The following is a 14,149-nucleotide window of genomic DNA, read 5'->3' on the forward strand; positions in this document are numbered from 1 at the left end:
CTCATTTCCTGATACAGTACATGTTGACTTGAGACATGCTCTTCTCAGTAGTTGTTATGATATTGAGTCATATCGTTTTGGGGCGGTGAACTCTAAGGTGGCCCCCTGAGGTTATATGGATGAGATAGCTTCCCATTACTCATGTCATATCAGTCATAGGTGTCCTGTTGTCCTACCAGCCTAATGTCACCCCGCCCTCCCCCCTCCGCAGAGGCACAGAGGACAGGGGATTATTACAGTCGCCCTCACTGGGAACGCAATCAGAAAGTAGACATGACAATACAAACAACTGCATAGTTCATGAAAATGAAGCATGAAAACAGCCAACAGACACAGCAAAAGATTCACTAAAATGAAATGGTTCACGTTAGGTACAAAACACTCCCTACTACACGGAGCTGCCAACAGATGTTATCCCAGGTTCAAGCCCACACATGCTCAGTCCTGTCGCTGACATGGCCTTGGTTCATCTTCCCAGTCGCCTGTCGTAGCTAGTTGCACTTCTTTTTGAAGATAATTGACGGCCATCTTGTGGACTTTGTCATGTTGGGGGTCATTTGCTTGTGTATAATTCTTAACCTTTAGAATTTGTTCATGAGTCTTTACAAGCTTCACTTGTTGTGTGAACTTAGTTCACACTACACAATGAGCTGCATGTGTTTAAGGTGACCCTTCCCTAAGCACTCGTTTGCATTGCTCCTACACTAAGAAAGTTCTTTCTCTGAAGAGTTCAAGAATTTGCCCATGAGAGGCCAGGCCACTGGGGTGGAGAACCTCACCTTGGGTAGTGTACGAGTTGTGATTCCTCTGAGTCCCTGCAGTGGGGTGCATACTGTTTGTTTGCATGTCGGGTGTACTAGGGTACGAAGGTATTCCACTGATGCCCTTCGCAGCCGTGTTTATGCTATAGGTTTTGTTCAGTGTCATTTCTTCCAGAGTGTCCCTAGTGTCTGGGTGTTCTGCTTGGTCAGTTGCCTGCAAGCCCTGGCAACTTCCCTGTAAGCCTGCAGTGTGGTTCATAATAGATCGACCCACACTCATTTTGTGCGACTTTGAGGGATGTCAAAGTCGCACAAAATAACCAGCGACATTGTTACACATCGCTGGTCATTTATTTTGCCACTGAATGCCACCTGTTGTTTGGACATTCCCCTCTGCCCTAGAACATGTGACACCTGGGTTCACTATCTTATTTTTGCTTCAGCCTCCATCTTTTTGTTTTCTTTGTTTTTGTAGTGATGGGCCTCAGTGGGCAGCATGCAGCTGCTTGGGTTCATTTGCCCATTTGGTTTTGCAGCATGTTGTCTGAGTGGTTGCCCCTGGAGTTGGCTCTTGTTTTTTTTAAGTTTTTGTCTTCCAGCTGTGATCATTCATTGTCTTTTTCTGTCCATGTTGCTTTTACCATACCCTCTTCTGTCCCTCCTTCCCTGTTTGCTCCAGGCTCTGTGTTGTTTCTGGGTTTCAGAACCTGGGCTGCTGTTCAAATGCAATGTAGCTCGGACTTCTCTGGAGATCGCCCCTTCCACTTTGACATTAGAGGTAGTTGAGCCATTGCTTCCCACTGAGGATACATTGCCTTCCCTTTCTGGAGTTATATTTTGGAGGTTTTTCTATTTTGGCATCAGGCAAGGAGCTAGGCTCTGCCCCAGGGCCTTCAAATTGGGCTTTTAGGGTTGGAGAAGACCCCGATGTGGGTCCCTAGGTGCCCTTCAGCCTTCCTGTCCTCTGCTTCTCTCTGTGGGGAGTTTTGTTCAGCTCTGGGGGAAGGTTACTTTTTCTCCCTCTGGCTTGAGCAGAGTTCCTTGACTGCTGCTTCCCTAGTTCATTTCTGGGTCTCATTCAGTGTTCCTGGTTATGTCATGTTCTAGAGGTTCCTGCTTCCTGACTTCCATTTAGCTAGTTCAGTTTTGCAGTTCATCCTGTGGTTCCTGGCCTTTGCTGTCTTCTGTACCCTCCCTCATTTGGGTTTGGGTGGGCTTTGGCCTTGCGGTAGTGTTGCCGGTTTTAGTTTTTCCTAACTTTCAGACATCCTTTGGTTACCATTGTATGTGTTCAGGTGACCTCTCCTGTACTCAAAAACTCATGTGGAGTTTCATTCCATGGGTGTCAATCTTGGCTGCGTTGGTTTAAGAGTTTCATGTCCACCTGATGTGCTTCACTTTCCTAGGCTTGTAAGGTTTGGGACCGACCCCTCCCATTCCTGAGAGTAGGGGAGCTTTGCCTGTGTGGTCAGGATAAGTCTCTGGCAGGATTTTAGCTCTCTAGCCTAGGCCCTTCTTTATCGGGTAAGTGTCCTCTGGGGGGGCCTCCTTCCTGGGTTATTTTCTTCCACCCTTTCGCAATTTGCCCGATTGCTATTGCAGTGAGGACAGTCAGCATCTTTCAACCTTCCCTGTCTTTCTTTTGGGGGTTTTCTAGGGGGTTTATCTATTATCTTTTGTCCACTCCTTTTCTTTGACTTCCAGGGTGCTGGTCCTCTCCTCCACTGGACACTTTACGCCTTGGTTAGGCTCAAGTGTGGTCAGTTGTGCCCCTTCCAACAGGGTTCTGGTTCTTCCTGGTCTTCCCTGGGAATTGTCTTCTTTCATTATTTCTGCATCTTCCTTGCAGACCTTCACTTTTCTGTTTTCACTTGGGTTCACTTGAGCAGAAGAACTCCCAGATACCCCCTCTAGGTAAGATCCAGGGGTTTGCCCAAAATTGCCTGAGGGTTTTCTGAGGTGGTATTCCTGGTGTCCTCTGTCATGTCCTGGCTTGTTCCTGCTGCCTCTTCTTGGGATGGGTCAGTGTTTTTTTATTCCATGAATGTTCTTATGCCTCTTCGGAATTATTCATTCTGGCCGATGTCAGGTTTTTCAGTTGTTCTCTTGTTGCCCAGCTACTTGCTTTGTGGTCTAGGCTGCCACAACAACTTTCTGGTTTATGTCTCCAGCCAGTCTATGCATTTGCAACCAGGGTCTTGGTTCTTTTCTTTGTGGGAAAGGAGGGAGTTATTGTTGCTCTGGACTCCATTCTCCACTCTGACCGCTCACCAGTGGTTCTTTTGCTATGCCACAAGGGGTCACTTCAGTCTTGCCCCCCCTATGGGACTGGACTCTTTGTGTGGCTCAGATTCTCGGGGTTGGTTCTCTGTGCAGTTACTATGTGGGGTATGTCCACATTCTTGTAGATGATTTCTTTCCCTTCCATTTATCACATAATGGATGGTCCACAATGCACCCTTCTGTTCTTATGCGAAACATTTCGGTTCCGGTTCATCTTCAGATGAACTGCTTTGCATTGCTTTGAACCAGCAGCTTCCCTCTTACTTGGGTTTGTTTTCCGGTCATGAGGATGTCAAAGTGGAAGGATGCCTTGTGGCTGGACTGGTCAAAGTGAGGGCACCCTTTTTTGTTTTTCCCCTGTTCATCGTGCAGGCCAACAGGATGCCTGTGGCTGATGTGACTTGAGTAATGGGAAGCTGTCTCGGCAATATAACTTCAGAGAGCTATCAGGCTCACCCAGAGAAGGGCATTGCATTACATTCTATGCCTTTTTCTTTTATTTGTATTTGCATTTAATAATGCTGTACTGTATATTGAATTGTAATTTTTGGTGTGTGTTGCAGGCAGAAGTAGATTACATAGAATGTGCACCTCTATCACCACCAATTGTACCTTTAAACACCCAGGCAGATGATGACATCTTTACGCCTGTAGCTGTATGTGACGATTCTAATGTTTCTGGTAAGTATATTTTGTACACCCAGTTTATATATTGTAATGGAATCATTCCTTTGTTTTAACAGTTAAGTGTTCACAATTTTATTGAGCCATCATTATAGAGCTGTTTAATAATCTAGTCCTCACTTCTGAGCTATTGCATTATGTTGCCACCTAAGTTAAGATCTGCCATGCCTTGTGAAGAGGTCTCATGACAGCTAGGCAGGAGACATAGAAACACTGATGCCACAGGGAATGTTTTCAACAGTTCCTTAATGGTCATTAAAGGTGATAACAGAGGTGAATTCCATAAAACATAAATCAATGTGAGATGTCTCCTTTGTAATCACACATAACTGCCACTCAAGGTCTCCACCTGACAGCCCACTGTATGACTGGTACCCCAGGTCAGTGTGATGGATGCACAATGCACCACAATGTGGTGTGCCATTTCTCATTTTGTTTTTATTCCTTCCAACTCTGTGCACGGTAAGATCAGTTAGCTGGAATCAGAAAGATTAGTTTGACTAAGTTTCTAATGTGCTGAAGGAAGCTTGTGTTACCAATAAATTATATTGCTCAACATTACACTGGAGACAGGAGAGAGACGAGAGACGTAGCTCGTAGAGATTCTATGAGAGAGCTTCACAAACAATGATGAAATAATCAGAGATATTAGAATCTCAGATGTTACATACTCAGACCATAAGCTAATTGAAGTGCAAACTAACATTAATAATGGTAGCAGGTCCAAGAGAACCAGCAAGTGTGAAGGGGTATTCAATTAATTCAATTTCAACAATAAGAGGATCAACTGGGAAAAAATAAATATAGACCTTGCAAACATTCAATGGGAGACAGTCGTAAGGCGACAAAACTCCCACACAGGGAATAGCTCAACTGACAGCTGAAGCATACAAGGTCTGCTTGAAGCACGTGCCTGTGAGGAGGGTCAGAAAGAGGACCACTCTAGAAAGAGAACGCAGGCGACTGTACAGGAGAAGGAAAAAAATAACGGATATGCTTAACCACCGTGCTGCGCCGAGTTTATTGTGAAATTCCCCCGGTGCGCATGAAATAAAGTGTTCCCAAACAATTCTTTTTTGTGGGAAGCCCCTACAGCTCCCTGGAGCTTATCGGGCTAATGTATGTTATGTTAGACCGGAACATTAGCTATGGAGTTCAGACCTACCAGGGACCAGTGCCAGAACCTGGCCCCTTCAGAGAGGTTTCAGGGAGCAATGGCCCTGGAAAACCCTATTATGGTTGGGGGTTTTCCTTATCTGCCATCGACCGGGGTTAGGCACCCAGAAAGATAGGTGTAACAAAACAAACCCCACATGGTAAGAAACTATAACAAAAAACGAACAGAGGTAGAAACTCCCTACAATCCCAAGGAAACAATCAAACAATCACTTTACTGCTGCGCCGGTCGTCCACGCAGCCCTCCCCTCCCCGGACCTCTCCACGCCGGCTGCCTTCAGTTCGTAAGCTAATGTCAACCGGGATAGACGCTTCTCTGGCATCAAATTCCTGGGCGGTGTTTGCCTCGTGTGGCGTTCTCTGCTGCCTTTGTGTGGTGGCCAGGAGTACTACATCAGTGCCAGGGCTGCATGCGCTTAGGGGCTTCCTTCCCTAGGTGCCCTGTGAGTACTGCCCCTGCGTGTCAGGGTTATCTTCCCTGGGGCGTTCGGGAACCTGCTCCCGTAGGGGTTCTTGCTGCTCGGCATTTGCCTCGCCCTTGGGGCCAGCTGGGGTTTGAAGCCCTTGTTTGGCCTTGGGTTGGAGTGGTATTGTGCTGGTTAGGGCGTCAAGGTGTTGTGCGGCCTGCCACCTAAGCGGCGACCGGTTCCTGTTGCCTCTGGGGACGGTGTACTTTTGCGGGGTTTTTCTCTTTTGTTTTGTTTTTGTTTGCCTGGTGGAGGTTCTGCCTCATGGGTCTATAGTTCCCCTGGTATTGTTTTGGTGGCCCTCTGCTAGGCCCCCGTGCATGTACACGTCCCAGAGGTTTTCAGTATTATAATCTACCTCTTGTTTTGTTTGGGTTTCATAACCGGTTAGCAACACCTTGCCCGGGCTTCCCTTAGTTGTTACCCTACGGGCCCCTGGAAACCCCTGTCAGGGCTCGGGGGACCCATGGATGCATCTCCCAAGTTCCAACCTGCCTTGTGCGGGTTTGAAGGTTGCAGTGTGCCATTGTCTCAGGGTGACAAGTCACCTGTTTTGCCTCCGTCATGCTGCCTGTTGGGTTAACGACACCTTTGACCCGGAGTCTTGCGAGTCATGTTCTCTGCTTGTGCTCCAGTTTTACTCTGAGGATGTTCCTGTTAGGCTCCAGGCAGCATCAGCGTTGCTTGTTAGGTTTAGGTTATTGCAACGCGCTAGGTTGGTTTCCCACCCGGATGCCCCGAGGCTGCTCCATTTTGGTTTTAGGGACCCTGACCTGGGGGTGTTAGTCGCTATGGCTTTGGCTCCTGCTGTGCCCCCTGGTCCTTCCCCTGTGGTTCTTCCTGCACCTCCTCCCCTGTGTCCGGCTCCAAAACATCTGAGGGTTTCAGGCTCGGCACAGGGTTTAGTTGGTAATGAGACTCGGGCTGCCTCGGGAGCTGCCCCATCTGGGTTGGGGACGGAGGCATTTGAGCCGGTTCCTCCTGCCGAGGCTTCTGGGTCCCACCAGCAGACCCCCTTCATGTCTGCCTTTTCCTTGGTCTCTGCCTTTTCTTCAGGGGTAGATGGTTTGGAGGACGGCTCTGCCCCGGGTCCCGACGTGGGGGATCCTGGGGCTGGGGAGGAGTCAACCTGGAGGCCTTAGGCCCCCTTTGACCCCACTTGGGTGCTTTTGCCTTCCTCGCGGGGCTTATTGTTGCAAGGGGAGGGTTTTTCTTACCCCCTTCCCTGTATGAGCATGATTTGGGTTCGGCTCCTACCCGGGTTCGGTTCCGGGTGCCTTTGGGTACCTCGGATCCATCTTTCCAGAGGTTTTCTACTTCCCGTATCTCTGCGAAGGTGGCTCAGGGAAGCTCTTGCTGCATACCTCTTGCGAGATCCGGGTTATGCCTCTGCAATGGATCCGTCCTCGTTTGAGTTCAGTTCTTCTTTCCATTTTTGGATTTTTGGGTGCGTTTGGAGGTTCTGGAATCTTCCTGGCTGGCAGACTGCCCTTTCTTTTCCTTGGGGGGCGTGGCATGGGTTCTGTCGGACCCGCACGCTTGATTGGCGGGAAACTTCTACTTTTATACAGGTTTACCTGGGGGGCGAGTTTGAGCACCTTAATGCGTGCTTGTTTGCTCCCGTGCTTTCTCGGGATGTTGGCCTTTTCCAGTTTCATGTGCAGGTTCCTCAGCTTTCGGCTTCATTGGTTACGGTGGAGTCGCACACCCGTGGGTATTTGGCTTCGATCTTGTGTTTCTTTTCCCTTCTCGAACTGTCTTCTGCTTGGCTTGAGGAGGATGTAGGAGCGTTGAGTGAAGGGCCTTCGTCTGGGGCGCTGACTTTGGCAGCTAGAGCGTCGGCTGCACTTTTGCAGCTCTTTGCGCCCATCCTGAAGGAAGATGGTGTCTGTTTTTTGCTTCTCGCCTCGCGTGCTGTCAGGCGGTGATCGCCCTCTCTTTGGAATCCGCTTGGGCCCTGGCTCTTAGGCTTTCGTCTCCGTTTTGTCCGTTGCTGTTTGCATAGACTGCGGTCTCTCAGTTTCTGCATGCGGCTTCGTGTAGTTTTCATTCTATGGTGGACTTGTTGATTCTCCGAAGTGGTCGTTCTCGGCAGTTTCGGAGGGAGTTGTGCCAGGGTTCCGGGTTCCACTGGTCGAGGTGGGGCATTGATGTCAGTTTCGAGTCGTTGTTCCCTTTGGGGCCAGCGTCGTCTGGTCGGCGCAGTGATCGCCCTTTTCGACGTTTGGGTTCTCGTAAGGGACGTCGGCACTTTCGCGGTTTGCCCTGTTGACAGGGCGATGGGGGGGAGGCTCGCTCTGTTTGCCCACGCTTGGTCCCACAATTTGTGGGCCTTTTGGTCGTGTCATCCGGCCTGCGGTGGCGTTGGGCGACTTGTCCTCCTTTGGGGGGTTCGGGGCTAACAGGGCAAGGTGTCTTCTCCTGTGCTTCGTCAAGTCGTCTTGGAGTGGGTGCGCTTGGGCGTGGTCGAAACGACTACGTCCCTCAGGTGGGTTTCCCGTCTGTTTCCAGTGCCGAAATGGGACTGTGCGGATCTGAGGTTCATTCTGGACTTGTCCCGTCTGAACCCCTGGATTCCTTACCCCTCCTTTCGGATGACTACTCTGTCTCAGGTCTGGCTTCTGTTGGAGCCGGATGCCTGGATGGTGTCCCTGGACCTCAAGGATGTTATTGGCACGTTCCTATTCATCCGGGGTTCAGGGACTGGTTAGGTTTCGTGGTAGGGCGTCACGCTTACCACTATTGATGCCTACCTTTTGGCTTGAATCTGGCACCTCGCGTTTTCACACGTCTGACCTGGTTTATCTTCTTGAGGTTATGTTGAGATGATTTCGGGGCTTTTTAGTGTCCCTGCGGCCCGGTCCTCGACCAGGCCTCCACTCCCAGGAAGCAGCCCGTGACAGCTGACTAACACCCAGGTACCTATTTTACTGCTAGGTAACAGGGGCATAGGGTGAAAGAAACTCTGCCCATTGTTTCTTGCCGGTGCCTGGGATCGAACCCAGGACCACAGGATCACAAGTCCAGCGTGCTGTCCGCTCGGCCGACCGGCTCCCTGGATGGGTTGTGGTGACCCATCTGCATCTTCTAGGGATTCGGGTTTTGGCCTACCTCGACGACTGGCTGGTGTGGGCTCCCAGTCGGTTAGCTTGTCTGCTCGCCAGGGATATGGTTCTTTCCCAGCTCACCAGGTTCGGGTTCCTGGTGAACTGGAGGAAGTCCCATCTGGTTCCGTCCCAGGTTCGGACCTGGCTGGGTCTTGTTTGGGATTCTCGGACCGCTTCCTTGTCTCTCCCTCCAGAGGCGTTGCGGCGGCTGCGGGACCGCCGTCGGCTGTTTCTGAGGGGGTCCCGGGTCACTCGGAGGTTGCTCGAGTGGTTGTGCGGGAGTCTGAACTTCGCTGTGCTAGTCTACCCGCCTGGTTGGGTTTAGCTTCGGCGTCTGTTTTGGTTCCTTCTGGGACGTCCCTTCCGCCTCTCTCGCGATCGTTGGGTTCGTCCTCCGGGGGCCTTGTGTCGGTTGCTGCGTCACCGGCTTCCTCTTTGGGGTTTTCGGGGTTCGGTGCCTTGGCGCCTTCCCGAGCCCTCGCTCGATGTGTTCACGGACATGTCATCTCTTGGCTGGGGCTTTGTGACCAGTGCTCACCAGGCAGGCCAGGGACAGTGGGGTCCGTCGGGCTCACAGCACGGTTCGGGAGTTCGCGGCCGTCTGGTTCGCGCGTCAGAGGATTCGGGTCGCTCGGGATCGACCATTCGTACTGTTCTCCAGTGGTTCGTTGCCTGAACCACGGGGGTTCTCTTCGGTCCTTGGCTCTTTGATGTTGGTCCCTTCGAGTGGTTCATCTGCTGGATTCTCGGGGTTTGGCACTCTCATGCGGTTCATGTCCGGGGAGTGTCCAACGTTCTGGCGGACGGTCTGTCTCGCTTCCATCTCCTGTCCACGGGAGTGGACGGTCGACGACGACTCGTTTCGTTGGATCTGCCAGATGTACGGTCTCCCAGATGTGGACCTCTTCGCGTCGGCGTGGTCTCGGCGTCTCCCAATCTATGTGACGCCCTTCCCTGACTGCGAGGCGTTCACGGTGGATGTCTTTCGGCAGGACTGGTCAAGGTGGGGTTACCTGTACCTCTTTTTCCTAGTCCAGCTGTTGCTTCGGGTTCTGGTTTGGTTGGAGACATTCCCAGGGAGAGTAGTCCTTGTGGCCCCTTGGTGGCCGGCCCAGCCTTGGTTTCCGGTGCTGTTGGCTCGGTGCCCAAACCTGGGACGTTTCCCGCGGCTCCGCCTCTTTCAGCAGGTTGGTCCGATCCGGTACGGGGCTGGTTCGACCTTCTCCTCTGCTCTTCGCGTCTGTTTTTTTTTATGCGGGTGTACATATCACCAATTCTATGGTGATACACCGTTACCCCGTGAGCCCGCAAAATCAGTAAAATGTATATACTCGTTTCAGTTTTCCCACCTTATTTCTTGTGCTACATCATTTGTTTTAGTATCATTGTGTTCCAATAGAATTCTCTATAGGGGTATTTGCATATAAGGTCTAAAACCCAGAGTGACTCCCCACAGCATAGCCTAAAGTTGGCCAAGTTACTCGTGAACGAGTGCCAATTTGCACACCTACAGACTAATGTATATACTCGTTCAGTTTGATAACATAAATTTTCGTGCTACATCCTTCATTTTGGTATCAAATTGTTTGCAATAAAAAGGCGCGTATTTTAAAACTAGTCCCATAATAATAGAACAATAAATGGAATTTTAACAAATATTTTAAATTTTGGACGCTCATCACCAAAAAATTTATATATTTTCAGTGTTCTGACACCAAATTTTGTGTTTTCTCTTTCATTTTGATATCAAATTGTTCGCAATATAAAGGTGTGTATTTTAAAATTAGTCCCATAGTAATAGAAAAATATATGGAATTTTAGCAAATATTTTAAAATTTGGATTACAAAAGTATTTATTTTCTTTCTGACATTTATTATCTTTCTGACATCAATTTTCGTGTCACGTCCTTCATTTTGGTATCAAATTGTTCGCAATAAAAAGCGCGTATTTTAAGACTAGTCCTATAATAATAGAACAATAAATGGAATTTTAACAAATACTGTATATTAACTTTTGGACACTTTTTGAAGCTCATCACCACAAAATTATTTATATCTTTCCAGTGTTCTGACATAAATTTTCAGGTTACGTCTTTCATTTTGGTACCAAATTGTGCACAATTTAAAGGCGTTCATTTTGAAACCACTCGCAGATTGATCAGATAAAATTTATATTTTTAACAAATATTTTAATGGATGACTCTGGAAATCGTCGTCTGAGACGGCACAGGAGAAAAACGGATGCCGCTAATAGGCATCATTGGAGTGCGAAAGTGTTGAGTTTTTCTTAGTTGGGTTTGGAATTATATGGAGAATTCTGGGTTTTGGAACCCTCATGTGCACATTGTGCTTCCATTAGTGGACATTTGTGACAGTAATCTACATGATGTTTATTGTAACACCTTATAGAACCCTGCAGGGTAGTTTACATATTCCCTGAGGTGCCAGTGTCAGATGTTTATCCTGCCTCACTGTTTATGATGCTGTTTATAGATACAGCAAATATTACCTTAGTGGGGTGGGTAATTCATATTCTCATAAGCAAATAGTAAAGTCCATTCCATGTACCTGCCAAACCCCCTCTTTATGAATGAAAAACGGTTTGCACATGACTAGCAACTGATAACGTTTAAACACTTTTCTAACAAGTGCTTCGCAGCTGACTTTAGTTTGAACCACAATGCTGTAAATGCTTCATCCAAGTACTACAAATACAAATGATTGCCAACAGAACCTAAACACCTAAACTAACCAATGCCTAAATATGCTCAATATGCTAATATATAATAATGTTAATTTATATTTATGTTTGAGAAAAATCCTGTTTTGAACAGCATGCTAAAATTGATGAATGCATCTTTGGGGTCAACTGTTGGATGGAATGGACTTGGTCTGAAGATGGGTTGGGGGTTGGACAACAAAAAGGAATTGGTCAGAAAAATGCTTTTCATGTATAGTACACTCAAAGCCCGATTTGTTTAGTATGCTTCTCTAATTCTGCCAAATGTGCATTTATGTAATTGATTTTAAAAATTAGATCATGAGGTGGTAACCATGGATTTGCTGTTCAGCTTGTGAGTAGAATTAATGATGTTTTGCTGTAAACTAATCTGTATGCAATATTCATTATTTTCTTTGATTTGCAGGTGACACTATTAATGAAAACAAATTTCAAAAGTTATCTAAAAAACTTTTGGTAGAGATGAAATCTCCTGCCACGCCTAGAGTCGTTAGACAACCTACTGCAACCCCAACAAGTACAAGTGTATTTTCTGGAGTTTCAGCCAATGTAAATAAATCTGCATCTCTAGCCACAACAAATCAGGATCCTGTAACCAGAATTATTGCAAATCAATCTCTTACAACCCCAACTGTTGTAAACCAGTCAGTTGTTAACCCATCTGTTACAAATGCAGCTCCTACATACACACCCATTGAAAATAAGTCACCTCAAATGTCACTTGTGACAAGTGAGATGTCAGTAATGCCACAAGTTACCAATCACATAGCTACTAATGTGTCATCAGATGGGGATGAACCTAATTCACTTTTAGAAGAGCAAAGTTCATCATCTACCACTGTGTCAGTCACTAGACCAGGCTTTGCTATAGGATCAACTAGAAGTGTCCCACTTACCACAACAGGGACTCTTCAGCCTGTTGCTCCAGCATCTACAAGTGGACATTTGCTTCCTGCAGCCTCTGACAGTAATTTTTCTACCTCAAATGGTTTCTCTGTTGACCAAATTTTAAAACATCCAGTTCTTAGGGTGAGTTTATTGTCATGCATTTTAGAAATGTAAGAATCTACTGATAGATGACAATGTAGGTATATTCTGCAGTTGCATCTTAATCTTAGATGTAACTTAGATCTTAGTCTTAGATCTTAACAGTTATGTTACTTATGTAATTATTGCCTTTTTGATCTTCATTTTTTTACATTCTGCTGTTGTGTATCTTCTTCATCAATCTTTATTTATTTTGCACTCCACATCTTTACAGTTACTATTTCAAGATATTTGCTTCTAAACATTTCTTTGCCTGAAAATTTTTGTATCTTTATTCCATACCTTATCAATTGTTTTGTGTGTATTGAAAATTGGTGAAGTGTAAGAATATAGGAAATATACTAAGCTTACAGTTTCATGTATATATTATAAAGTTTGCAGATGGTCATTTAGGTTGCTTAGTATGCTTTTTCTTCAGTGTTAACCCAATGCTATGTAGCCATCATGGCATAACACTTTTGTGTAATAACTACTTCATAGTTAACTTTTTTTTTTTACAGGTTAATGAACTAGAAAAGGAAGATTTATCCATATTAACTACATTAAAGTCTTCAGTGTTTAATCTCATGGCTGAAATGTTTACTACTCTTCCTGCTGATCTACTTCAGCAAGTGCCTAATTATGACTATATAAAGCACCTAAAAATTGTTAATGCATATACCAAAATATCAAAGCTCTTAGAAAAGGAGAAAGACTTCAGGGACAAAAATCATGGAAACACTGGTGATGGCTCATTTGAAGAAAAAGCTCAGTTAGAAGTTAGCCCTTTGAGTCTCAGCCCTAATGACAAACATTACAAGCAGAGTGGTCATATACTAAAGGCTCGTTTTAGTGAAAATAATGAAGGCCCTGTCTTTGACGAGGAAAATGAATTCGTTGGGAAAATTATGCCTCGTCTCGGTAATCATCCAATTAAAAATGAATTATGTGGCATGGATACTTCCTCCCGAAGGTTGTCCGACAAATTATCCAAGAAAGTTAATAGGAATAATGTTTGTAGTGAAGAGAATGTAAACAGAAGTGTTATGGAGACTAAACCTACCATAAGTAGTTTTCCCTGTGAAGACAACTTCACTGATGAATCCTTTACCCCAAGCCATCTAGCCAAGAAGCAGGAGAAAACAGTGGCACAAGGAAATTCAACTCCAAAATTCTCATTTGTTGCAAAGAAAAAAGGCAATATTAATATAAATAATGGTGAAGAGAGCATGGATCTGGGAAGAGGAAGATCTTCACAAGCCTTCCACAACTCTCAGCTAAAGCAGCACCACAATAATGGTATGTAATTTTTTGGGAGGATACTATTATGGCTCCCTGAAACTATCTCGCTCATAGTGACTCGACACTACTGGATCACATCAGTCCTGTTTGGCCTACCAGGAACCAGAGACAGAACCTGGCCCCTCTCAAAAATGCACAGAGAGCACAGGATTATTAACTTCACCCTCATCGGGAAAACATACACAATGTCAGCGAAGCTTTACGGACAACTGTAGGGTTCATAGAAAACGAAGCATTGAAATGGCCGAATGACTGCATACTATTCATTGCAAATAATTGGTTCACTTGAAACTAGCCCAAACCCCATTATTTCCGATGTCCTAAATGAAGTGCTCCGAAGCCGCATCCACCCCCACCCCCACCTCCAGCCAGCTACAGGGTCAGTCCTGTTGATGATGTATTTGATTCCAATAGAGTGTAGTGAGTCACACTGTCAGCTAAGTGCCAGCCATCCTTCAGACTTTGTCCTGCAGGGAGGCCATTTGCCTGTGGTTTCATTTCTGGTCTGGGCTGGCTGGTAATGGTAATTGCTATTAACAAGTTTCGAGAACATTTGAGTGACACCCTTGTTCCGTGTGACTCGTTGCAGGTACTTCTTTAGCG

The 14,149-nt window shown here is 46.5% G+C and overlaps 1 protein-coding gene across 7 annotated transcripts in view; it reads left to right on the plus strand.

Annotated features, from left to right (window-relative positions):
* LOC123763900 (recQ-like DNA helicase BLM) overlaps nucleotides 1–14,149 on the plus strand; it is a 134,690-nt gene that overhangs the window by 16,547 nt on the left and 103,994 nt on the right. For all 7 annotated transcript variants that reach the window (XM_069330137.1, XM_069330141.1, XM_069330140.1 and 4 more), the window contains 3 exons: nucleotides 3,608–3,725; nucleotides 11,625–12,247; nucleotides 12,766–13,543. In XM_069330137.1, the coding sequence (XP_069186238.1) occupies nucleotides 3,608–3,725; nucleotides 11,625–12,247; nucleotides 12,766–13,543 (1,519 nt within the window). The remainder of the gene's footprint in view (nucleotides 1–3,607; nucleotides 3,726–11,624; nucleotides 12,248–12,765; nucleotides 13,544–14,149) is intronic.

This window comes from Procambarus clarkii, chromosome 23 (genome assembly GCF_040958095.1).
Source record: "Procambarus clarkii isolate CNS0578487 chromosome 23, FALCON_Pclarkii_2.0, whole genome shotgun sequence".
Taxonomy (NCBI): domain Eukaryota; kingdom Metazoa; phylum Arthropoda; class Malacostraca; order Decapoda; family Cambaridae; genus Procambarus; species Procambarus clarkii.